The sequence below is a fragment of the Dama dama genome, chromosome 18 (genome assembly GCF_033118175.1).
Source record: "Dama dama isolate Ldn47 chromosome 18, ASM3311817v1, whole genome shotgun sequence".
In the NCBI taxonomy this organism is placed as follows: Eukaryota; Metazoa; Chordata; class Mammalia; order Artiodactyla; family Cervidae; genus Dama; species Dama dama.
In genome coordinates this window covers 34,450,086-34,477,422 of record NC_083698.1, presented here as the reverse complement: position 1 = coordinate 34,477,422, position 27,337 = coordinate 34,450,086, and the positions used below count along the sequence as shown (strand labels likewise).

The 27,337-nt window shown below is 33.4% G+C and overlaps 1 protein-coding gene across 3 annotated transcripts in view; it reads right to left on the bottom strand.

Moving 5' to 3' along the window:
* SEMA3A (semaphorin 3A) overlaps positions 1–27,337 on the bottom strand; it is a 506,000-nt gene that overhangs the window by 220,523 nt on the left and 258,140 nt on the right. For all 3 annotated transcript variants that reach the window (XM_061165131.1, XM_061165130.1, XM_061165132.1), the window contains one exon: positions 3,467–3,659. In XM_061165131.1, coding sequence (XP_061021114.1) covers positions 3,467–3,578 — 112 coding nt within the window. In that variant the 5' untranslated portion in view covers positions 3,579–3,659. The remainder of the gene's footprint in view (positions 1–3,466; positions 3,660–27,337) is intronic.

Here is a 27,337-nt window from a genome sequence, read left to right as displayed (position 1 = left end):
GTAAATCATTATTCATACTAACTAAATTTTGAAGTGGTCATAATGTATTGAATAATGGCAAATAAAAAATGTTTTGCAAATTCTGATTCATAATGTTTAGTTTAACATCATCATCTATCTGAAATGTATGTTTGAGAATTTTGACTTATCTAATAACCCCTTTCTTACAGTAATTATACAATTTGACTGCGAAAATAAACCTTTACAAAATATGAGAAGAAAGCCTCTGAAAAATCTACTATTTATTTAAGTACTATTTACTAAGTCTTCTCTTGAAGGTAAAGTTAAAGAAACTGATTTATTCTTTGGATTCACATGATCACCATCATATTCAGAATTGCATGTGTCTTTGATTTCTACTAAAACTCAAGCACACACTGTCCTGGAAAAGCTCATGGCATTGAGTGATGGAACATTTGTCATTTGTTTAAAACCCCAAACCTAATTTATTTGCTTATGATTTCCATAGGTTTTTCTGAAGTCCTCATTGTACCACAACTCCAAAAGGAAAATTTTATGATATTCTGGTATTTCATGGGAAAAGTGAAATTTCACTAGTTTTGTAGGGGAAATAATCATTTATGCACTGATTTTAAAAATAAGAATTATAACATTTAGCTATGTTATATAAATTTAAGGAAGGGAAAACTATCTCTGAGTGAGTGTTTTTTTGAGGATAATTTGTATGTGACTGCTGAGATTTATAGAGTTCTCACATTTGCTTCCCCCACAAGGATTCTAAATCAGATTGGTTCAGAGGAAAAGTGAGCATACCCCATTTTTCTAATATTATCACTTCTCCACATGGTCCTGAAAACATCTATTCTATTAATTTTTCCTAGAAAATAAAGTGGTACCTTATTAAATATATATATACATCTACCACAAAGTCTGACTTCTTGTGTTTTACTTCTTTTTCTCTCTCACTTAACATATCAAATCTCTTTTATCTCCTATCAGACAAGATGACAAGTAGAAAGTAAGCACAGTGATTGCCTGAAACTTTGTCTTGGCAACCTGAGCAATGAGAGAGTTAACTTAATGGTGGATCTTTGAAAACAAGTGACCATGGGAAATTAGAGTTGGCAGGGATTTAACTCTTCAAGAATCATGCTAGAATATTTTTAAGGGCAAAACAGTGAATGTTTTAACCATGTTTGACATCTAATTAAGGAGGAAAAAGAAGGAGCTAAAAAAAAAAAATCTCTATTATACTTTAGAAACAAAGTACTGACAATCGGTTACCAGGCAGATGCTTTGCCAAAACAAGTCTACATATAGAAAAGAAAGGTAATGATGTATCAATAAAATCATAGAATAAAATTGCTTGGGCAATCCCTTTTATTCTTTTTGCTGCTCATTTTACAGCTTGTTTTATCAAATTGTCAAGCTCTAGGTACATCAATAGAACTGTTATGTAGTTGTAAGGCAGCTTTTGGTTTAAAGGAAAGCAGAATAAGTCTAATGGATACCATTACTAAGAAGAGCTCATAAACACAGTGTCAAATGTACACATCTTGTCAATATATACAGCTCACTTCATTTAGACAAGTTTAAAGCATTTGTATATAACAAAAGACTATTCTAATGAAATACCATCTTCTAATATGTGGAAAAACTGGTGCCTCTTCTATTAATGGAGAGTAATCCATTAACAAGGAAATAAAATTATTGTGAAATAGATAAACACAATTCTCAATTTTATAATTTATTAGCACTTAGATAAGGATCTTAAAATACAGTAGATTTTAAAAAGGCATGTCATGTCTAAAACCTATTCCAAAATTATAGCATATAGTTATTTACATCTTCAGGAACAAAACTTGTATGTAAAACTCACTCATAAGAAATATAAACTTGGAGAAGGACCATCAGCCTAAGAATTACTGGATGAACTACTCTCAGAGAATAAAAATAGAAAGCAAAAACTGACAAAAACAGAGATAACATAATATCATATACTAGGTAAATAATTTAAAGACAGCTACTATATAAAGATATACCTGGGATTTAATTAAATACTTAATGCTTACTATTTGATTATTTTTTAAAAATCTTATATAAGTACAATTGCAATTCTGCTTGCTAATGTTTAAAATTCATTCTCATTTTAACAGCCAAAAATTAAATCAAAATATAGTCTCCAATTCAATATATTTTATCTATGTAATAAATCTAAATAAACACATTAATAGGTGTTTAATTTTCTAATCCAAAAGTGTGAAAATTACATTTGTCTTTCTTATTTGTGGTCTTCATTCACCCTAGAGTATTCAGAAAGAGATGTTCCCCATCATGTGAAAATTAAAGAATATGTTTTCTGGCATCAGGGTAATGTACAGTAGACAGACATGTCTACAGAGAGATTCAATAATTTTCTTTCATATTACAGACTAAAGACAGAGTATAATTGAAGCTTCTCACTGCCCCACCCCCAACTATAGAAATTTGAGAATCATAAGAAAGCAACACCTTAGGGAGTAAAACTACTTGTGTTAAAACAGTTTAATCTTCAGTTCCATTTTAATAATATCTCACTATATAAATATTTTCTTTCATTAAATTTATATACATCATATTAGAATTAACATTAGCATGATTTTACACATCTGTCTGTAAAATCCATCTAAACAACTGTAGAACAAATATTTTCTTTAAAATCCTTATTAAAAAACAAGCATATACATTAAACTGTAAGCAGACCAACCATGTGATAAGGGTTTTTTTCCCCCCTCTTAAATTTATACTTTGTTTTGAAAAGAAGTTCACACAACTAACTGTACAACAAGAAAGTAGTATCTCTTCAGTTCTCACTGAAGTACATAAGAGTGAAATAACATTATATTTCAAAGGTTTTAGCTTTACACCAATTAGCCAAATACACAGTCTTTTGTACAACCATAACACTGTAGAAAAACTAGTCTGTTCTTTCCAGTTTATATTCTCTTGGCAAACCATGATCTACTGCTTATGTTAAGCATCTGATTGTCAGATTTGAACAAACTGAATATTCATGACGACAATTAACCATTTACTGTCTAAAACTAAGAAAATGTAATTTATCATAACAATTATTATATGTGAGGCATTCATATCTACAAAGAGACCATTGTTGCTATAGTGGTTTTAAAAAAATCTTTTAACAGGAGTAGAGTGAGAAAAATTAACAGGATATACGATCACATATACCGATCTGTATTTACCAGGCATTCAAGCTCTTTTCTGCAAATGTGATTAAATGCTCTTTGTTTGCATTTAAATTGTCATATATCCAATAGAAGGCATGATTTTATAAAGAAAAAAAAAGTGTTTCAATCATCTCCAAAAGACCCACACAATCACAAAGGTTTCTCAGGTTAAACTCAAGGTTTTAAGGTTTAGGTTGGGAGGGAGTTCAAGGAATAAAAAGGCAGGGGGCAGCGGGGCATTAGAAAGCTGGCCAAATAAAAGGAAAAGAAAAACTTACCTTTGTAGGATAATTTCAGTCTTGGCACATTGTTTTTCCCATTTTGATAGTTTGCTCTTGCTGTAAGTAATACTCCCCAGAAAAGACAGACAATCCTAGCGAACCAGCCCATGCTGCAGACGCTGTGGGTCCTCTGCTGCTTCAGTCTCCCGTCCTGTATTGTGCGGCCAGAGAAGTTCAAACAATCTGGAAACTGGAGGTAACAGGTGATTTAGGTCAGTTTCATTCATAAATGCAGACAATCAAGACCTCCAGGCAACACTAACACCTCTTCTTCTGTAACAGTCACTGAAGCACAGAAACTTCAAACCCTCAAAAAAAAAAAAAAAAAAAAAAAATCGAGCCAGGCACCGGATAATGAGGCACAACTGTTGTGTGGAAAAAAAGAAAGAAAAAACAAGGGCTGCTGCAGTGGTGCTTAAGAAGCAGTTCCTTTTATCTAGGTTCTTCTGATAGCTGGCGGACTCTAATCCTGCTCCCTGCTTCATTCGGCTCCGGCTCCGGGGAAGCAGAATGAAAGGGAAACAGAGAGAGAGAGAGAGAGAGAGAGAGAGAGCGAGCGGGGGGAGCCGTGAGCAGCGCGGACTTTTCCTGGACACATGTAGGGAGCGATGACACAAGATCCCACAGACAGGTTTTCCCAACACTCACTAGACTGGCTGACAATGGGAGATCAGGCAAGCTCAACCCCCTCCCCTCCCCTCGTGTCACACAACACATGCAAAAAACATCTCGTAGAGATTAGAGCCGGGAGCAGAACCCTCCAGCGTGCCTGTGAAAGGCATGTAGCTATAAATTTACTTCCCAAGGCAAGCGTTGTTTTATAGCCATTTTTAGGTGCAATTTGGAGAAAACAATCTGAATTCTGCTACCTACATCATTTACAACTCACGCTCATTATAGAATTCTGCTTGAACTTGTGTGGTGTATATGTATGTTTATGCCTGCATACATATGTAGATGTGCATATATATGTCTGTCCTTTTCATCAGTATAACTTTAACCACTGAAGGTTTTAAAGCCTTGTTAGCGATTGTTCCCTCCTTCCAACAAACCCCCTTGGCTCAACCACCCCCTCCCCCGCCCCACTGCGATTTCAGGGAAGAAATTCCTAGTAAAGCCCATTTCAACAATCAGTTCGAGACAAATATAGGTCCACTGAGAATTATAAATTATAACAAGGGATTCTCAAAAGGATACTCAGAATTTAAAAACATCTACGGTTTTTCAGCTTCTGGAATGCTCTGGCTAAAGTCTTTAATGCATCACATCTCATTAATTAAAGCCACTTCCCTAGTTTTGGTTTAAAGAGCAGAGAAAGATGACAAAGTTCACAAAAGTCCCTGCTGAGTGTCAAGGACCAACATAAAGAGAGTATCTCTGTGTCTTCAAGAGCTGGTGAAGGGTTACTAAATTTTCTGTGGACATACATGTATTTATGCAGTCATACAAATACCACTAATTCTTTCCTAAATAGGCATGTCTGAGGTGTTTAAATTTTCTTTTCTATTTTTCTTTTAGTTTTTCTCAGAGCTGATATCCATACAGGATATGTGTGTGTGGGGGGGGGGGGGGGAAGGGTGCATAAAAATCAAAGAACTTTCCCTTTATATTCCCTAACTCTCTCTACTTTGCACCCTCCCTCCACCCCAGGTACAACACACAGGTTAGAAATACAGAGGAGAAGGCTGTTACAATAATACAGAATTTACTTGACTGAAAGGAGAAGGAGAGTTTGCAATTAAAAACATGAACACTCATTGAAAGTGGTTTAGTATTCATATAAAAAAAAATGACCTGAGCATTGTCACTGCAGCTTTCATTACTTAATGTCTACAGACCAATAGAGAAAGAGCAGCTCTTTCTCTGTGCGCAAGTGTGTGTGTGTGTCTGTGTTTGCCTGAGAGTAGGTGGAGGAGGAGGAGGAAGAGAATGAAAAGGATTTAAAGGGGGGAGAATGGGTGAAGGGGAGGAGGAATTCTGTGTCTACTCCATTAGATTGATTCATCAAATAGACCGTATTGTATTTGTCACTTCCCACAAGCCTATTGATCAGTCAGTATTGTTAAGAAAATAAAATCCAAAAATAATGTTGATTTTACTGATTCCCACACTTGTTATCCTGAGCACTTTTCATGCTCCGGGCAATGGATTAAGGCTACAAATGACAAGAGGCTTGTCTGTCTTCCATGGATTACTCTCTATAGACATTCACTCTGTGGAGGAATTCATGTCACTTTGGGATTATTTAGGAGATTGGACTAATGGATTATTCTATTGAAATATCACATATGATTATTTTAAATACTTTAAATAGTCATGCCATTTTCACTAATATATATTTTAAATATTTATTTTTCTCCTGCTCTTGTTACTTCAAGTAGGAGAGCAAGTTTATATTTGTCAAAACTAAACAGGATAAGCAAATTTAGAAATGTATCCATTTCACTTGTGTAATGTCTAATCCTGAAACATTTTGATGTGTTCCAGGAAAAATAAAAGATCGTAGGTAAAACTCAGATAAAAGAGGGTGAGAATTGACTCCATGGAGAAGAAAGACACTCAATCTATATTTTGGACCACAAAATTAGGACAGAATTATTTCATTTTCTAAAAGAAATAATTTAAAATTGAAATCAGAATTGGGTAACATAGACACCCCCATGTTTATATCCAAACACAGGTTTCTTTTTTTAAAAACTCTGATGTATTTATTTACATTTGATATTTTTCTTACTCTCTGAAATTTTTATGATCTTTAGGTCTTTTCAAATATTTGAAAGTTTAATGAATTCACATTTAGTTCTCTGTAGATTTTTTAATTAAAAAAATGTAGAATAGGAAGTTCTTTATGTAAGTATTACTGTTCTAGACTGATTACATTATAATAATAGAAAAGTGTGACCACAGATAGACTTTTTTTAGTGTAGAAAGAAAGAGAGAAAGAAAAGGAGGGCAGAGAGGAAGGAAGGAATGTAATACAGGCCTGAAAAATATTTACCAAAGTATTTGTTATATTTCTACTGATTTCTGAATTGATGTTGGGGATAAATAAAGTCGTTTTCTATGTTTTCCTTATACACCCAAATGTGTGAGGGATAATCAAGGTTAAACCTGTTTCCCAGTTGCACACAGGGTGTGTAATTGCTCAGTCGTGTCTGACTCTCTGTCACCCCATGGACTGTAGCCCACCAAGTTACTCTGTCCATGGGATTCTCCAGACAAGAATACTGGAGAAGGTTGCTATTTTCGTCTCCAGGGGATCTTCCTGATCTAGGGATCGAACCCTCATCTCCTGCGTTGGCAGATGTATTCTTTACCACTGTGCCACCTATTTCTCAGATGAAGTAGATGCAAAGTTGAGATGGACTTGGGTGGGTGTTTATCAGAATCTATCAACATCTGCCTGCTTGAAATGTGGACTTTAATTCACCTCCTAAGAAACATCACTCCCTACTCAGAATATGTGAACTCAGCCCTGACACAGTCAAGCCTGCTGTATCTGCCACATTAACCATTGATCTTACTGTATTACTTACATTTTTAAAAGTCAGAAATAATATATTGACCTTTTAACACTGTATTTTTTAAGGCACAGTGAAAAATCTTATTTTGTTTCTCTTAAAGTAATATCTCTATTTTCAATTATTTTCTAACCCACAATCTACATCATGTGCTATAATTAACTCTACTTGCAACTGAGCTCCTAATATCTTCTTAAATTTCAAGTTTTCAGATGTGACTAAGTTCTGCTACAGAGTCAAATCTGAGCAGGTGTTTAATATGGTGATCATGCTGTTGTATACATTTCTGTCAAATAAATCTGTAGTTTTTAATCTCACCTCACTCCATATTGAGATGGATTACAAGACTTCCAAGTATAAAACTCTGACAGGCAGTTTTCTGGGTGGTATGCTTGATTTTCTAGAGAAGCAACTCTTCCAACTTCACTGCAGGTTGGTTAACTCTTCTTTCTCAATTAAGATTGGTATAGTCGTAGAAGATACATGTTAAAGCAATTTTCCATAGGAAATGTATTTTTGATCTTTTCCTCTATTAGCTAAAAGCAATGTGTATATTTTAAATGTCTACTTCATATAGTTTATTATTTATTATGAAACACACTGAGATGGCAATAAACATTGTGATTTAATAGTAGAAATTGTTCTAACTTGTGAGATGGTGTCTCAAGTGCTTCTCCAGTGTATAGACACCCTGAAATTTTCTGTGAGTGGTAGGCAAAAATACTTGCTATATTTGTACATAAAAGTATATAAGGAGAAACATTGCTCAGATATAATTAAAAGATTGAGTGGAGTAAAGGTACTTGAAGTTACAGTGTACATCATTAAACACATCTGTCTCTCCCTGCAATCCCACTCCACCCTGGTTAGATATAGAAACACCCTCAAAATGTGTGCCACCCACAGAACTAGAGGCCTCTTTAAGAGAAACTACTGAGTTAAGAATTTCAAAATGAGTTGGATAACCAGCTCTCCTATGAAACAACACCAAGAAGGAAAACAAATACTAAAACCAAATAAAAATTTCCATATTCTTCCCAAGGTGTTATTCAATTGAGTCAAGGAAAAAAAAAAAAACAAAACAAAACTGTATTACTTTCTATTCAACATCTGCTATTTCCGTTTTTTTTTTTTTTTCCTTCAAAGGAATGCTTCATTAGTATATGAGAAAGGCCTATGATCAACAGAATTATAGCAAATGTCAGAGTAGAACATTTGCCCTTGCTCTGACATCTCATGCTGGAAATTCATTTTTAATGAGGGTTTTTCTGGTAAGGGAATTTGAATCTTTTTTTTTTTTCTAAAAAAGAAAATGTGTGGGTGAAAATATTCTTTAGAAGATCAGAAGACATCTTATTAATTGGGAAAACTAAATAGTTGATGTATTATTCATTCTAGCCCCCCAAAAATGATAGTTATTTACTAATTACTGTGGTAGTCGCTGAGAAGTGGGGGTGGCAGGTTAAAAGCAATATTTAAGAAATTAAATTAAACTTTTTATAATCTGACCCTTATGAATGCTTTTAGTATAAGCCACATGTGAAAGCATGAGTTGAGAGGAGAGACTGGTAAGAAGCAAAGGGAATTCAATCTCTAGGGAAGCATTAACTCCTCCCTTCCCCTCCTACACACCCATGAACAGAGATCTCAGTAAAAGAATCCAGTAGTTCCTCCAAACTGAATTTGCAACAGTGTAAGCAAAAAACAGTTTTATGTTTTTTCTTATGACATCAGTGTTCATTATATTTAAAGTAAATAGGGACTGGAGGTAAAGGCCCTTTTGTTTTTCAAATGAATTTACATGATAGATGTTAAATTAACTCAGGAGTTCAGTCACATTATTTGTGACTCTAGGTTTAAAAAATGTTTAAACAATTAAGGGGTATCAAAAATTGCAGGAGAAGGCTCTTTAGTGTTCAGGTAAAATGATAGCTTCTCTTTCCTTGAGGATTTAATTCAAAGGGCTAGCAGGCAAGTTTTATTTCACTTGTGTGGGGAACAGAAGAGAGTGACCAAAAAAAAAAAAAAAAAAAGAGAGATGCATAAAATTTTGTTTATGTTTAGTGTCTATGCAGCCAAAAGTGGCTAAAATCTAGTCACAGGAATGGGATTTATCATTTCCACAGTCTCTCTTTTCTTTCACCTTCTAAAATCAATCATATTTTTCAACATTTCAAAATGTTTTGCACATGGGATTTTTCCTTTTTCACCTAGTTAAGGAGTAGAATCACTACAGCTTCTTTATTCGATTATCTGATAAGTGAGTGCAGTTTTCCTGAGTATTAATATATTGCGATAATAAAACACTGAAATACCTGTGTAGGTTTTTGCTATTGTGGTTGTTGTTTTGTTTTGTTTTTAAGTGAGAGTGTCTCCACCTCAACTCAAATGGAACAAGAAAGTTTTCAAGTGAGACAAAAATCCCATTGTTAATACTGATCAGTACAGGGTAGGCAGTGAGGAGGAAAAAATGAGGCGTCCATGGAATACAAATGAAATGAGCAGGTTGGCTGTTGAGTGTTGCAGGATATGAAGTTATTAGTTATTTGCTTTCAGCAAAGGCATAGCACACAGCTTCTTACTGAATAAATAAATAAGCAGATCTGTCCTAAGCAAACAAAGTGAAGAAACTGCGCAGTATTGTTTAAAGGATTATTTTACTTCTGACTCAGGCAAAGTAGATTCATCGTTTCCCTTTGTTACCACTGAAAAGAATGTTGCACCTCAGATTAATTTTACTAAAATCCGTATGTTTTAGGAAGGGGACTTTTTTTCTTTCTTTCTTTTCTTTTTTTAAAAATGTTTTTAAAGAGTTTGAAACTGATAAGGATAGGGAACAGAAGTGCTGAAGCCTAGAATTAAAGCTCCTTAAAAAGCTTTATTATTATAATGGCAAAACCAAGTGTTTGGAGGATGGTGACTCAAAAACTACAGAGCATTCTGCTTTTCAAGGGCACAGATTTCTCCAGATTGCAAGAGTTAGGAAAGACTTCAATTGTTTTCTCCCCTATTCTGTATTGTTTCAAGTGTTAAGTATCATTTGGTCTAGTCTATGCCCTCCATTTTCTTCTTTTGTGATGTGGGGGTGGTGTTAGAATTATTTGCCAGGTTTCATTTCACTGTCTTGGCTACAGAAGCAGCTGTCACCTTATGGGAGAGATTAGAAAATGCCTTGTTTATTAGTTACCCATTAGTATTTTTATTTACAAGTGATTTATGTAGAAAATTTAAGTCTTCCCCATTTTCCTCTGGAAGTATTCAAAGAATAAGTCTCCTTGAAAATCAATTAACAAAAATTCATTTTCTCATTTCTACCATACCAATGAGAAGGGAAAATAACATCAAATTGTCCAGCCTTGAATCTTCTTAAATTACAGATCCAAGTTGAAAATGGTTTGACTAGAGGACTTAAATGGCAAATGTAATTAGTCTCTTGCTTGTTTTTTCAAAGGTGATGTATAACTTTAGTAACTTAAAGCACCTAATGTCCCTCAAATACCTCAAATATCTAATAGAATATTATAAAGCACTCTCTGCAGCATAAAAATAATGTTCACTACAACAAGCCATATTCTCACACAATTTTAACTTTATTATCTCAAAGTTTAGAAATTAGCAGTAATAATTTGCTGATGATTCATAAGAAAAAACCCCACTAGTTAGTTTTTAACTTAAATTTTTAAGCAAGTGTAATTCTCATTGTATAACTTTGTGGAAATAGCATCTGATGGTTTTTGATATAATCACATTGTTTGGTAGTCTTGCTTTGACATATTAAAGAGTTACTGCCAATTTAATAATGCTGTGAAACCTATTTAAATTTCCTTAAGCGAAAATAAACACACTTAAGGGAAATAATAAAACTAAATTTGAGTGAATCAAGCTAAATGTGGTCATCTATTTCTTAGACTGTCAACATGAGTTTGTAGGCGTTGGCCATTGTCTGTAACCCAGCACAGCTAATTTGGTTTTAGAGACACAATTTTAGATATAGATATATATTTTTTTCTTTACTCTCAAATCCAATCATTTTTGAAACAATTTCAGGTCTCATATTTCTTGCATTGTTTCTTTTATATTTACCCATTTATTCAACAAGATTTTGAGAATTGCCTAGGTGACAGTCATTTTGTCTTGTAAAACAAATTACATATTTTTTGAGAATTAGTGATATGTATTCCTGATAACTGATGCCTGTTTATCTTTGTAAAAAACTTCTCTACCATAAATATAAAAAAATCTACAAAGTCTTCTGTACTTCTTTTGGGCTGGAAAGAGATTTATTTATTCACTTATAATACTTTTCTACTGCTATTTTCTTTTCATCAAATCCTGTGTCCGTTTTCATTCCTTCTAGAAATATGTTTTCTATTATTATGGAAGACACTACCTGATGGCAGAATTTTCTACGCATTTTGCTGGATTACTTCTGATCATAGGCTATTGTAGTCTCCTAAAATTAATATGCTTATATTAGGATTTCACAGTAGGAACTCAGGGTATAAGATTGCTTTAAGAAAAAAAGACTTGCATAAATTTTCACAATGCTTTGTGACTGTTCTGGAAGCTTTCTCCCCTATGATTCTATGGTGCTAGGTGCATACATCTATTTTAGTTCTTATTACTTCGTATTATAATAAATTTCCTCAATAGACTCTAATCGCAAAGAGAACAGAAACTTTTTCTCATTATTTTATTTTCATTGCTCAGCATAACTTCTGGCACAGAGTAAAGTTTAACCTATTAATTAACAGATTAATTAATTAATTAAAGAGTCAGGGGAAATATATGCTAGATAGGCCCAGGAATCTCACAATTTTTATAAATGGTTTGGTAGAAACAGTTTCTTTGCAGATACAATTATACTAGTTTTCCATGTTCCTATATTAAACATGCATTGGTGCAGACAGTAACACTGAGAGATTTCTAAATTGTTCATTTAAAATGCTGCTGAAGAAACCATATTATAGTCCATAAAATATCTTTTGATCTTTTCTTCAAAGCATGGAAAGTTTTGCTATTTTTTTATTATTATTTTTATTCAATATATACTTCTTCTCATAATTAAGACCTCTCTTCAGATTCCCTATAGCCTAAAACTATTAAAGTATGTTGCTAGTATGGACATTAATCAAAATAAAAATTCTACAGTGTCAGCAAATATATAGTGTTTTCAAATGGCAGTAAGTTCTCACTTTTTTTTATTTTAAAAATTTAGAGATGTTTATAAAACTCCCAGAAAGAAAGTCACCAAAATTGTGAAAGCCACCACAATGCATATGACATAGGACATCTGGATTTAAACCACAAGATCACAATTTGTAGCAATATGATTGAAATTTTAGTTTCTTTGGCTAGAAAAGATATTGGTCATCACCTGCTACCTAATGGCTGTTACAATCAAATCAGTTATCATCTTTGACAGTACAAGGATGTCCAGGGAGTCAGCATTCAAGGTAGAGTTCCCACCATCACAGAGCGTGTCGTCAGACTGCAATCACAGAGTTTGATCAAAACCTTTGGGGATGAGAACTGAATACGGACGGCCAGGGTGACATGTAAAGATTGTTGGTAAAATATAGTGATTCTAAAATGCCCTTTGGAGAAAGAAAAGACAGCCCTTTGAGAATCATTGCAAAAGCTAGATGGAAAAAGAAGAAAGGAGCATATAGACTGCTATTACTTTGGGGTGTTCAAACATTATACATTTAGTATTACATGCTAGATTTTAAATGCACCAAATTTACATATCAAGTGCAGCAGGTTTGACCACAAAGACTAAGATAGCTTAATTAAAATATGAAGATTACAGAAGGCAGCAGCAAGTAGAGAACCTGCCTTAGATTAACAAGCATGTGGTTGCCTTCGCTAATCAGCCTTGCACCCATAGGCAGCTGCAAATTGAAGGAGAGCAGCATTTCACATCTTAATAAATCACTGGTGACTCACTTGGCCAGATGTGGGTTTGAGATCCTCCACCTTTCACAGCTTATACAGTAGAGAAAGAATTGTATCTTTTATGGTAACTCAAGCTTTAAATTAGTAAAAGACCCATTACGAGCACTAAATCCTCAATATGCAAGTTTTTTTTTTTTTTAATAATCTAAGTTGCAAACTTCATGAATCCATATTTACATTTCAGAGCAAATTATTTTCCCAGAAAAGTGTCATGCTTAACTTTAGGAAGCAGAGAAGTTTAGGTCAACAGGTGAAACACCTGTACAACTATTATGGGAATATTTCCTGCTACTATTTATATTTTAAGACATTACATCTTATAGGTCATCAGCACTCTTTAGTATTTTAACTGTTCAAATTTTGTTTCATGCTGTTTTCAGAACACTAGGGAATCTTGATTGGCTGGGAAATAAGTTAATTTTCCATTCTAGTGGAATGTTTTACTATAATAGTTTCAACAGGAACATTTTCCCTTTTACCTTTATCATTACTGTTAAAACACAATGGCAAAAACAGGACAATGATTGATATTATACAACTATCTTTGAACAGTTTCTCGAATTAACAAATGGATACCCACAATATATCATTTAGATTCACAAAATAAATTGTTATGGATATATTAAATTACAAAATAAGTCCATCTTATATTTATTTTTCACTCTAATTGCCAGACATTAAAACATTAAGAAGTATGAAAATACAATTATCAAAATCTGAATAGAATTACAATTTTTATTTTTGTATAAGTATCAGTCCATTGCAAAGCTTTATAGATTTATTGGCCATAAATAGTGGGATATGTTAAGCAGATTTTAAAAAAAGACTCATGTTTTATAAACCTCTATGGAATTTAAAAAATCTGTCCAGTTGTATTCCCTCAAAAAATGCTGTGTTTCAAATGTATTTAGCAGCATTTTCAAATGTGAATTCAATAAACGTGGAAAGCCACTTAGACTCCTGCTAAATTGAGTCTATCAGAAAGTGGTTCAAATATCACTAATTGTTTTATAAGAATAATCATATTGTAGCTTTAAACAAACTTAAGCTTCAGTCTACTTTAAGACTGGAGTGCCAGGATGAAAATAAAGACCCTTCGGCTGAAATAGAGACTATTGAGTTACATTTAACAAGATGCAGGATGTGGCACTTGAGGGATCTAACACTGGCCGGCTGTGTGCCACCCCAGCAGCTAGATCAGGTTTCCTTTGCCTCAAACGATTTCAGAATAATTTCATAAAAATTACATGACTGACACTATAGCTTTCTTCCCATTCCTATGTATTTAAATGTTAATATCTTCATAATGCAGTGGAATCCTTTAAAAATACCAGAAAAGAAAGTGAAATAAGACAGCAGTTTCACTTTGGTGAATTTTATTGTACAAATTAAGATGACCTTTTATTTACTCTAAAGGTTTTCCCAAATTGCTCTTACTTTTCTTTTCTTTTCTTTTTTTTTTTTTGGTGTGTGTTTTCATTAAATGCACTTTGGGTTACTTACCATAGCCCTTTCTGTCAGCTGTAAATATTGAGTGACTGGGTACTATAAAAAAATATGGGTAAGGTATCTTTTTTCTATATACATTATCATTATAGTAAGTGTCCCCTTCCCTAGTTCATTCTATCTCTAATTTGGTTATTCTCCTCTTTAAATTCAATTCTCTAGAAAATCTTGCAAAATAAATTATTTTAACTCTAGTCATTCCAACACTCATTATGCATTATGAGCTAAATCTTTATACATATGCATTGTGTTTGGGCATGTTTTTATGTATTCATTCTGTCAGTGTAGTGCACATATCATGAATATATTTGTCTTCAATAGCACTTTAATTATAGGACATCTTCAATGGTGATGGTCATATGGATTACTTCCTGTGAAGTTCCTAGGGCAATTTCTTTCCCACAATGGGTCCTCAATAAATGTAAGTGAATGACTTCCTGACTATTGTTATGGATCCTGGGAGATGCAGGATGGGGTTGGCAGCAAGAGACAAAGCTGGCTGTCAAAACTGTTATATTCAGATGAACAGCAAAATGTTGAAAGAGATATTAAAGTTTTCAGAAGCACTCTGCCTATTCTGTCAAAAACTGATTGAAAGAACTGTGTGTATCCTGAACTCAGGAAGATTAGTTTGAAAAACAAATCCCAGATTTCAAGAAACTAGTCAATGACTAATTTACTTTAGTAATAAAGAAAAAAAAAAGGTAAAAAATATGATGGTTTAAAATTACATTTAACTGAAGGGATTTACTATGTCCTAGTGTGGGATATGCAGAAATGTATTTTGTAGTTGAGTGATGAAATACCTTAAATAATAGAATTTCATTAGGTATGGGTTTGACACAAATGGCTTTCGTCTTGCCCAGCTCTCCCCATAAACTAAATGTCATGTGTTATAACATTTAAGAAGTAAGTATTCTTATGGTGCAAGTAGATGTGGGGAAAATGTGTCACCCTTTTCCTGGGAGATCTGTGGGGCTGCTGGTGGGGGACGCAGGTTTCCTTTCAATTGTTCTATACTAAGAAGTACCACTATCAAAGAATAAGGCTATATATCTAAGGAGGGTCATAAAACAGTGAGACAGTGAGGAGTTTGAAGTTAAGTGAACACGTTTTCCACCAAGATTTTAAAGCATTTTAGCCTAATGATTTTTATATATGCATGTATGCAAGTATATATGTAAACCTGTGTCTATATGTGTTTATACATGATTATATATATATATATATCTATATATTTACACACACACACACATATATATACACATATATACACATATACATGCCAAATATAATTCAACAAAAATTGATTGAATTTCTGTGTCAGTCATTCTGTGCTAAAATTGTAAAAATTCAAAGACAAATGAATACAACCCTACCATGATGGATTCACAATTGAGTTGGAGAGGCAATGTAAAACTAGGTGCTTAGAAATACATACCAACAATCTCCTAGATGCCATTCAATTATAAATGTTAAACTATATACAAAAGATAATTAATCGCATTTTTAAAAAGTACTTAGGTATTCTTTAAAAAGTGCTTAGGTACATTTAAAAGAGTACTTAGGTGTTTTTAGGTACTGAGGTATTTTTTCAATAATGTGTAATAAAATATTTTTCTTTTTTCTTGAATGATACAAATTCATGTGTGATTTCTGCATTTTAAGTACAAGTAAAACAGTTATCTTTCACCTATATCCTTATCCTGAAAAATTACTGCTCTCAGATTTTAGTCTTGGGAAAAGTGATAATGGGCATTTTCAGAAATCAGACTCAGGATCTAGAAACTTGCAGGTTTCTGATTAGTGCATTTTAAATGGGTCTAAAGGTAAATACCATCACCTGAGTCTCATTATAAGAATTGGATACTATGTATATTTAATATTCTAAAAATAATGTTCAAGTTCTAAACAGTATGCTTGATAAAACTAATGGGATAGTGGCCTATACAACTTCATTCAATTTTAAATATAAAAATTTATTTTCTTGGTGACTAATAATTGCATTTTAAAATTGTTTTTGTTTTTCTTCTGTTTTATTTAGTATTTACTGGAGATGAAAAACCACTTTTCAGACTTACATTTTGTTATATATACCTGGAAAGAATCTAGAATGAACTGAAAAACAGAGATGAATTCTGTAACACCTTCTCATTGATCCTGTTAATTTTTGAAATGAGTCTTGCACATTGCTCAGTGGTTCACATAGAAATGATAACAAAAGACTCCAATATTTAGCCACTTCATGTAATGGGGTGTGTGTGTGTGTGTGTGTGTGTGTGTGTGTATAGTGGGGGAGCTGTGTGTAAGCTCAAGTTTGACCCAAGTACCTGGATTATTTTTTTAAATAGCAAGTAAGGAGGCAGTACAGTGTGATGAGAGAAACCTGGCCTGAGTCCCATTATCAGCTTGGGCACTAATGAGTTATGTGTTATTAGATAACGAACTTCTTGGGGCCTCAATGCTTCCTCTATAAATGAGTTAACCAAATAAGATGTATTCCACTTTTGGTTCCAGCTAGTGCTGAAAATACTGTATTCTGTAGTGTATTTCCAAGCCATAGTCTGAAGTCTATCACTCAACATTTTAGCAATATTTGATTATTTTAGTTAAGAATAAAAATTTGATAATTCATACTATTCCATGCATAACTGTAATATCAGTTGGGGAATAGGAAATCTAATATATTATATTGTGTCATGAAAATATTTATGATAGTTCAAATGTCAAATTATTGCTTTATTAAATAAAACCTAGTTATAAAGCATCTCCTATACTAGTTTCTGAAGTAGGTATTTGGGATGAAAGTCATTTGTGTGGGTCTGATGTTAAATGTAGTTGGCATGATGTAGAACAATTTAGCTGAGGTTAAGGTTTCTGGAGAGTGTTTACTGTTTCTATCATTTGGGGAGGAAAAGTTAAATATCTTCTTCAGAGAGGGTTAAAAGAGACGGTAGTGCACAAGTTAAATTTATATTCCTCTCATTGGTTTATATTAAGATATGCATTTCATAGAAGGGAAAACACAAATAATGGTAATAATTTTAATTCCACTTATTTTAATGGCTATCTATCAATCATTTACAGATACGGAAATAGTTGCTATGGGGAAGAAAGGAAATGAATTAGATGTGATTCCTGCCCTTGAGGAGGTCCCAGTCTAGTAGGGATAGTTGCAACAAAAGAAGATACAAACACAAAATGCGAATTGTTCAGATGGAGCAGATGACAGGCATTTAGCCCAGCTGGGATTTTATAGAGGCTTCCTGTGGGAGATGGTGCCTGAGCCAGGTCTTAAATGATGAGTAAGAGCAGGTGAAGAAAGATGAGGTGGTCCTGCTAGGACTTCAAGCAAAGTACAAAGCCACAAAATAGGAGAACATGTGTGAGTGCAGGAAATGGGAGCAATTTTGCCATTAACAGGGTATAAATTGCAAAGAGAAGAGAAAGGAGAAATCAGCAGGGGCCAACCAAAGAAATGTCTACATAGCCTTGCTTGTAACTCTAATATAGGTGTTGAAAAGACACAGAAGACATCCAAGAGGAGAAAGCCATTGAGAAAATATTTTCTTTTTAGATAAATGAGCCTTGTTGCAGTGTGACTACTGTAATGACGAGCAACAAGCCTGAAGGTAAGAAGGCCAAGTAGGTTTCTCTTGATCAATCTAGGGCAGAGGGGACAAGGCAGCTAATCATGGCAGTAGATTATGCAAAGCAGAGAGAAATCAAATAGAAATATGAAGGAGGCATGCTAGTCCTGATGAAATATTTGACAGAGAGGATGGTAAAATAGAATTTTAAATTTCTTGTGCTATTATTACAATATTGTAAATGTTGCATTGTACACCATGCAATTATTTACAGTAATTCTCATGCTATTGGCAAGAATGAATAGAGTTATTAATTGAAATCAACAAGGAAAGGTGAGCAGATATGCTTGAACAAAGAGAACAGAGTTCAATTGTGAACTTACTGGTTTTAAGAAGATTACAAAGTATATATTTTAGGTTCATATAAGCAGTTTAGTAAATTAGTTGAAAGCTCAAATATAAAAGATTGGAGTCTATCTAGGGATTAGGGTCAATACAGAGAGAAAAAGTGGGCCAAGGACAGACTTCTGGATGACCTTAAGGAACAGGCATAAGAGGGGAGCCCCAAACAGGGGATATGACGGCTAAGCATGGAAGGATAGGAAAAGCAGCATCATGGACATCTAGGCAGAAACTTAACTAAGTCAGCCAAATGTGGGAGAGGGATGTGGAAGCTGTCCTATGCAAATTCTATTTGAAGAGGTGGTTTGAAAATCATTCTTAGTCCCTACAAGAACTGAGTCAGAGGTGGGAACAGAAGCCGGATTGCAGTGGGTTTTGTGAAAATTAACTACGAGAGAATTAATAGTTATCTGATTTTGGTTAATCAGCTTTCTGCCTTTCTCAAATATGAAATGGCACATAAAAATTCTTTACCTTCCTAGTATCTTGAATTCACAATGAGATTTGAAACATCTACTCTGAAAGTGGAAACAATTTAAAACACATAACAGTTTTCATTTATCATCACTGCCCTGGGGAATTTGATTTTCTTTTTTCCAAATGACTTGATTTAATTTATCTTTTTTAAAAAAATTTTCCTCCAAGTGTTATTACAGGCTCCTCATAGAAGTTGATTCACTGATTACAGTGTAATATTATGCCTTTAGTTTTTATGGTAGGATGATATAACAAATGATCTCAGGAGGAATACTCTTCCAATGTCTGCAAAACCACTATTCATTATACCAGTCAACATCTCAAATAATGATACACATGATAAATTCCTCCAAGAATTTAATGCCGGGAAGCTTTTCTCTGATGAAGCACTGATACATTACTTTTTTATCAGTCAATGAGAACTTATTTCTTTTTAACCTTGGTTGATGGGAATTTCAAAATGAAATTTAATGCTCACAGGTAAAAATGAAGTTTTTCTAGTTTTCCTGTTAATTCCTGGAGAGCACCTTTTCTTTTTGAGTTTTCTTATTCTGTACTGTTTTAGTCATATATATATATATATGTCTATTTACTGAAGTCCTCTTCAAATGTGATTAAAAAATTAATTAGCAACAACAATAAAATAATGGTAATAAAGAATTTGGTTAACATTTATTTCATTTTCTATTCTTTCCTTTTGAAATTCCTTTTCCCTTCCACATAAGCCCATGTTAGAAGAAAAGTATATTTTGGGTATTATTTTATTAAAGCTAAATTTCTTGAGCATTTAAGTCAACCATTTTCTTCTTTTTTCATATACTTAATTTCAAGGAAAGCAATACAACAGAACTCAATTCTAGCTTGAGGAGCATTGCCTATTAATTTACTATGCTTATGATTTTTAATTATATAATTCTTAGCCTAGAACATATGTCAGTGGTGATTTTTTTTCAAGACATTTAGCTGCATTTAGGACTACTTGAGATTGTAATCTATTTTGAACTGATTTTCAAAATAGTATTCTCTTTTAATAGAATACTTTCAGTATGTAGCCCTTATGCTTCATTGTCCCTAAACAGCATTTTCTAAGAACAGTGTGAAGACTGGTAGGTGCAAATAATGAATATAAATTATTAAATAAGAAATACCAGCTATGGACTTTTACAGTTTTGAGTGTAGGCAGGAGAATTGTAGAAGTAGATTTGATATTAAAATTAGCAAAATCTGCTTTTTTTTATAAGTCCCCAAATATTCTTTACAAGATAAATCCCTTCCCATCCTCATGACCCATCTCAAATGTCACTTTATCTCTTAGCCCTTCCTTAAAATTCTACACAGTTATCAGTGCCCATTTTTGGATTCCTGACGTTCCATTCTTAACAATTATAATGGAATCTCAAAATACACTGTAATGATTTGTTTAAAGTTCAGCTTCCTTCCTCTCTTCACAGAGAGGAATTATACCTTCTTTGCTTCATACCCTAAGCAGTGAGTAAAGGGCACTTAGGAAAGCCTGGTTTTGAAACCTAAAATATATGAATGAAGGATGGAGGGAAGGAGGCAGAAAACTGGAGAATAATGAGGCATTGCTCTAGAATTTAAATGTCACTTTCTAGATAGTCAAGATAATTACAGAATTGGTGACAACATTTCTACTGATGACATGAGGTAGCAAGAATAAGAGTCCTAGTAAGAATTTGAAAATGTTGGAAAATAAACTGTCTCTTTTGAAGTCGAAGTTAAATCAACACAGTGACCTGGAGTTGCGACGCAAAATGACTGCTAAGACATCACCTGACTCTCAGAACCAAAAAGCTTGAATTGAACCTGCCCGACAGTATGAGCAGAGTGAGCGTAGAAAGGCACACCTCACAAGGAAGGAGAATGGCCGTGAAGGCACAGAGGAAAAAGACTCCAAGCCAGCTCGTGGCAGTGTTCAGCTCTCAGACTGCACACTGGACTTCCATTATTTGAAAAGGGGAGATCGTACCAACACTATCACGAAAACACATGCATCCATCTACGCCCCCAACATGATGTGCTTCAACAACAAACTGTCTTTCCTTTCTCTGGTTTCAAGCAACATGCTTACAAGGAGAGAATGTGATTGGCATGATAATATGAGCATTATGGGTGTTGTGAGACTTAAGTTTCTTTTTGTAACTTGACAATAAATATTATGATTTTGGTTTATAAATATTTTGGTTATAAATATTGGTTTTTGATTGTGCACAATAAGCCAGATGCCCTTATCACCACCTGACATTGTATACATTTTAATTACAAGGATTTTGATTGTCTTCCTCCTTTTAGAAGATAATCTCCAGGTCTAGTATGCTTTGTTCTCTATTTCTAACACCAGGAATAGTACCTGGTACATGGTAAGTGTTATTAATTGTTTATTAAGTGAATGAATTTATAACACACCCAGAAGTATAGCTATGAAAAACTAATGCTCAGAAACAAATATATTTTTTTCAGCACCATATAGAAAACATTCAATGTTTTTTAATAGGGCTGACAAGATCGTGGTGTCAGTTTTTTTAAGTATATTATTATTACTACTACTTTATACCTACAGATGAACTATTAACATTAATATTCATTGAGCAAATACTTACTGATGATGATCCTTTTTCCCCTTTGTTTAAAAATGATGCAGGTAGTAAAATATAATTTACCTTCAGATTTTCTAATAGATATAAGAGCAGTTTGAAAAGTAGCTCTCTCTCTTAAGAATTTAAGAATTTATGGAAATATATTATATGGGCAATTTTTTGTGAGAAGAAAATATCACAACAGAAGACTAAATTCAAGTTATGCCACTGAGAATAAGAAAGAAATTGTGTAATAGCCATTGCCTCTGAGTCATGTTAGGCAGAATGACAAATGGACGATAATACACATAATGACATGGCAGTCTTTGGCTTTGCACAGAGGCCCATAAATATTTTGCACATGCTTGGAATACATGGACGTCCAGTTGACAGACTCTCCAAGAAAATTCTAAAATTAGATACTGGATCTAAATTGGTATTAGGAATTTAATAAAAAGGGAGGTCCTCAGAGGCTTTTAGGTCATCACACAAAGTGGTCTTCACTGTGTTTTATTTGGAAAAATAGAGTACAAAGAACTGAACATTAAGGCTTCCCCCCCATATTGCAATCAGTTTGAATAGCAGCAGATATGTGATTCATGTTAATTGTGCCAAAACAGCAGCAGCATGAATACTAAATTATTCACCATGTTCACAAACTGTCAAATGGGGCGAATAGCCAACTATTCAAAATAATTGCAAAAAGATTGGCACAGCTGTAACGTGCTTTCAATGTGTATTCTCTATCCTCCTGAAACCAATATTCCATGTAGTGAAACGAATGCTGCTCTTTGATAGACTCAGAGGAGAATTTAGATTTCATTCATAAGTACTTCAAGCAAAAATTAATTATTTGTACTATAATTCTCTCCTCTCTAATAACTTAAAAACACCAAAATATGTCCAGATAAGGAGAAGTTAGCAATAAAAAAAAAACACTCAAATATATGTTGATCGTGTGTTGAGAAGTGCTTTGTCTCCTGTCATTAAAAGGGAACAAAGTTGTTTCTAAATTGCAGGCATATTTTTATGATAATAAACACACATAAAAAATTTAAGTATGTAAGAAATTTAGCTTCCATTTAAAAGTTTGTGTTATAATAATAGTGCTTGCTAGCTCTACCATGTTCTACAGTGTTTAAATACAATTCTTTTTTAAAAGATAAGGGAGAGAACGAGGGGGAGCCAAGGAGGGAAAGAGAAGGGAGGGAGAGAGGGAAGAATGAAGAAATCCAACAAGGCAAGGTTTAAAATCTTTCCTTTTAAATATCTTCCTCTGGATGCTTAGATGTCCCTTTAACTTTTTCAAGCACTCCTTCTTCTGCCAGTAAGAATAGATTTATGAATAAATTCACACCTAATTGTACTATTTTGCATAAAGCTTCTAATTTCCATACCTACTCATCATCAGTTACTATTATTTAATAGAAATAACATATTTCCCATTCATATGGGCTATGCAAATAGCTTAACATTAAAATACTAAACTATTTAAAAATTATTTTTATAAAGAACTTTTGAAATGTGCTGAAGATTTTATAGCCCCATTCTGGTTAATAATGAAGAAATATTTGATTGGCGATTAGTATTTCTTTATGATGGAAAATGAAGAAAGAGGGATTATTGTACAGTAAATTTTCTTGATAGATCTCAAATGGAATTTAAACTTAATCTTAGAGAAATGTTAATAATGAAAAATATTATTTTCTACAAACTAATATGATACGATTATGTTTTTATCTCTAAAATAAAAAAATGACACAGGCAAATTTACCCTAATACCAAATCTGAGATTTAAATATATAAAATATTGACATATTTTTATTAAAGTTGTCTCCATTTATGCATACAATTATTATTAAGGATGTTTGTGCCATGCTATAGTAATAATTGTACCTTTCAGAAGAGTATTATATCTCTACTTTATCCCAGTGTGAATACATTGAGATAATGGTAATTCATTAAATAAGCTCAGATACTTGTACATTTATTTATGAACTTGCAAAATATAATACAGATATTTTTCCTATATCAGGTTAGGAAAAAGCATTTTTCTCATGCAATGTTAATTTACTGAATTTAATATTTATATCAAAATATCCAGTTGTCATTTAATATATAATTTTTACTTAAATTTTTTTCTGAAATGTATTTTTAAAATAGAGACGTAGATAAACTGTGTATTTGGGAATACCAATAGGAAAAATATTTTCAAAAATAAAACTGAAATATGGTTTCTAATTATTAGCTGCCTCTTCCTCTGGGAGGATTACAATTGACCTTAAGCTTAGTCATATGATTTGTTTTGACAATGAAAAATGAACAATGCTGCTGTAACCTCTGAGCAGAACTTTTAGAACCATCTTATAGTTCTCCCAGGTTTCTTTCTCTCTATTATGTTTCAGAGGAAGGTACTCCTTCAATTTGTAGCCCAAGTGAAGACTTGGATCAGAGACAGAGGAAACTTGCAAAAAGGTATAATGTGAGCAAGCAATAAATCTTGAGATTTGGTGCTGTGTCTACAGAAGCATTCTTAAGCCTAAGATGACTGACATACTGTTGCTTGCCATCCTACCCTGAGGACCATCTTGTCGTTCTTAAGGCCTACTCTTAAGTTATTCCATTCAAAATCCCCACAATTTGAAACATTCGTGGTATGATTCCCTGATCTGCAGATTTAAGATCTTTGCTCATCACTGAGAAGATTTTCTAATATTGAGTAGAAAATTAAAGTTGCTTTATCATAGAAGAAGAGTTGTGTCAACAAGTAAGTTATATCTACTACTTCAATCTAGAATGCTAAATAAAGAGAATTAGTATTCTTAGACCTGTTAAACGTTTGTATGGGATTATATGATCATGCCTTCTGCATTCAAATGAGTTAAGGATTATTATTAATAATCAATAGTTCTCTTGCTTCCCAATCCAAACTGATGCATACCAGAGATAAAATAGTCTAGGAAAAATTGCTTAACTTAAGGAGAGGAAGTCATTTAACATTTTATAAACTTCAGACTATATAATTTGTAGATATTTTTAGAAATATCCAATTGATATTGAAAACTTCAAATCTACTAATTATTTTGTGGCCTTAATGAAATCATTCAATTTGAATTTACAGTCATCACTTGAAAGTGAAAGTGAAAGTGATTCAGTCACGTCCAACTCTTTGGGACCCCATGGACTGTAGCCTGCCAAGCTCCTCTGTCCATGGAATTCTTATGGCAAGAACATTGGAGTGTGTAGCTGTTCCTTTCTCCAGGCAATCTTTCCAACCCAAGGACTGAACCCAGGTCTCCTGCAATGCAGGCATATTCTTCACCATCTGAGCCACCAAGGAAGCCCAAAACTAACCAGTTGGCCTTCATTAAATCATGGAGATGAATTTAATTTAATTTCTTAAAAAGAAATAAGATAAAATTAAAAATAAATGAAGCATTGGTGTGTTTAGAGATTCAAATAGCATATAGTAATATAATATAGAATATAGTATATAGTAATATAATTGCCACATTTAGTATGATCTCAATTTCCTGTAATTTAGTCCTTTAATTTTTCATAACTTAGAAGAACCAACTTTAAAAGATGAAGAAATACTACATTTTATATTTGCTCTTCACCCACCTATTTTCAATTTTGTCATGCCTCCTTTTCCTAGGATTCTAACAGTTAATGTCCTAATCAAAATAAGACACAGATTTTGAACTTTTATTTACAAAAGAACTATTTTTTTTAAAATGGTGATATAGAGGACCTACGAACACTCAGTGCTCCACTCAAAAAGACTGACTCTACATAATCAGTTCCCTTTGGGCTCTACTAGAGGCTCACACTAATAACAGAAAACTGCCACGCCACTGAGGGTGATATTTGATTATCTTCAGTGGAAACTAGAAGAACCTTTGCTAAAGATAAACATCTTTCTTGCCTCTAAGAATCCTATATTCTCATCTACTTCCTAATAAAATGAATTAATATGTAGGGCCTGGCAAGGGATAAGAAGTCTTTTCTGATGTCTGTTGAAGGTCCCTAAAACGAGTCATCAGTGTGGTTTAAAGAGTGTGAATTTTGTGAATATATGTTGAATATGTATAGAGATACTATGAAAGATCAAAGCACAATAACCATAGTTCACACAGAAACACACAAAGAACCAGTCAGAACTTCCTTCATCATGCATGTCCATAGTACAAAACTTGGCCATGATGATATGATTTTCTTCAGTGTTACTTACTAATACAATCTAGTCATTTCTGTCAAAATTCATTTTTATATTACTGAGAGTCTTCTCAAGATAACAAGATATATGCCAAGAAAAAGAACTATAGGCTATTGATTCTGATACTTAAGTTCTATATAGTTCAATGATAAAGAGATAAAAAAATTAAACTGAGATATGTAAAGGGAGTTAGACTTCAAGTCTTGTACCTGTGACACTGGATATAACCTCTAAACTATGACTATCACATCATATTTCCATGCATTCTTACACTTATAGATCAAGTAGAAGGACATATCACCAATAATAAATACTACAATGCAAATTAGGTTACCAAGACTTCTCTTATACACATTGAAATAAAATATGGATGTCTACACATATAAGAATAGATACAAGTAGGACAATGATTCAGTTATAATAACTGGACAGGATAGGATGTCAGGAAAAAAATTAGTCTCATATTGCCTTTGGCAATTTGGAATAACTGAGAGGGTTGTAAATGACAATTGCTGACAAAGCAACATGGAAGTAATTAGTTTTACTTTTATTTCAAAATTTAATATGAACTGTGAGCACAGGATAGATTTTTCCAAAGAACAATGTAAAATTTTTATATAACAGCCATTTTTGATACATTGCATTACATTCAGTATAGAGAGGTTTATTGGCTCTAAATTAATATTTTCAGCCTTATTCATTTATCCATTAAATCCTTCTTTAACTACATAATACCTACCATGTGTGACACCTGTGCTAGGGTCATGATTTTCAAATTGGCTGTGTACTGGCATCAGCGGAGTGAATTGTTCAACATATAAATATGTAGAAGTTACTCCAAACTGTCTGATTCAGGATTCAAAGGAGTGGAGCATAATCCTCTGTGCTTTCAACACAGTTTTCAGATGATTCTTATGCCAGAAATAGACAATAAAATAAATTGAAAATGTTTCTGAAAATAAGATACTATCATAACAAAATCTTTACACACTATGAAATAAATATTTCAGAGCAGACTCACCAGGACCATCTAGGAAGCAGATGTACTGTGGTAAGAGATTTGCACCTTCATTAAGGTAGAGATGTAAAGACAGGGAAGGGAAAATGGAATGCTAACAATAAGAAAACTGTCATACTCATAGCAAATAGGGAAAGGAGTACGTCAAGGCTGTATATTGTCACCCTGCTTCTTTAACTTATATGCAGAGTACATCATGAGAACCGCTGGGCTGGAGGAAGCACAAGCTGGAATCAAGAATGCCAGGAGAAATATCAATAAACTCAGATAAGCAGATGACACCACCCTTATTGCAGAAAGTGAAGAAGAACTAAAGGGCCTCTTGATGAAAGTGAAAGAGGAGAGTGAAAAAGTTAACTTAAAGCTCAGCATTCAGAAAACTAAGATCATGGCATCTGGTCCCATCACTTCATGGGAAATAGATGGGGAAACAGTGGAAACCGTGTCAGATTTTATTTTTCTGGGCTCAAAAATCACTGCAAATGGTGACTGCAGCCATGAAATTAAAAGATGCTTACTCCTTGGAAGGAAAGTTATGGCCAACCTAGACAGCATATTGAAAAGCAGAGACATTACCAAC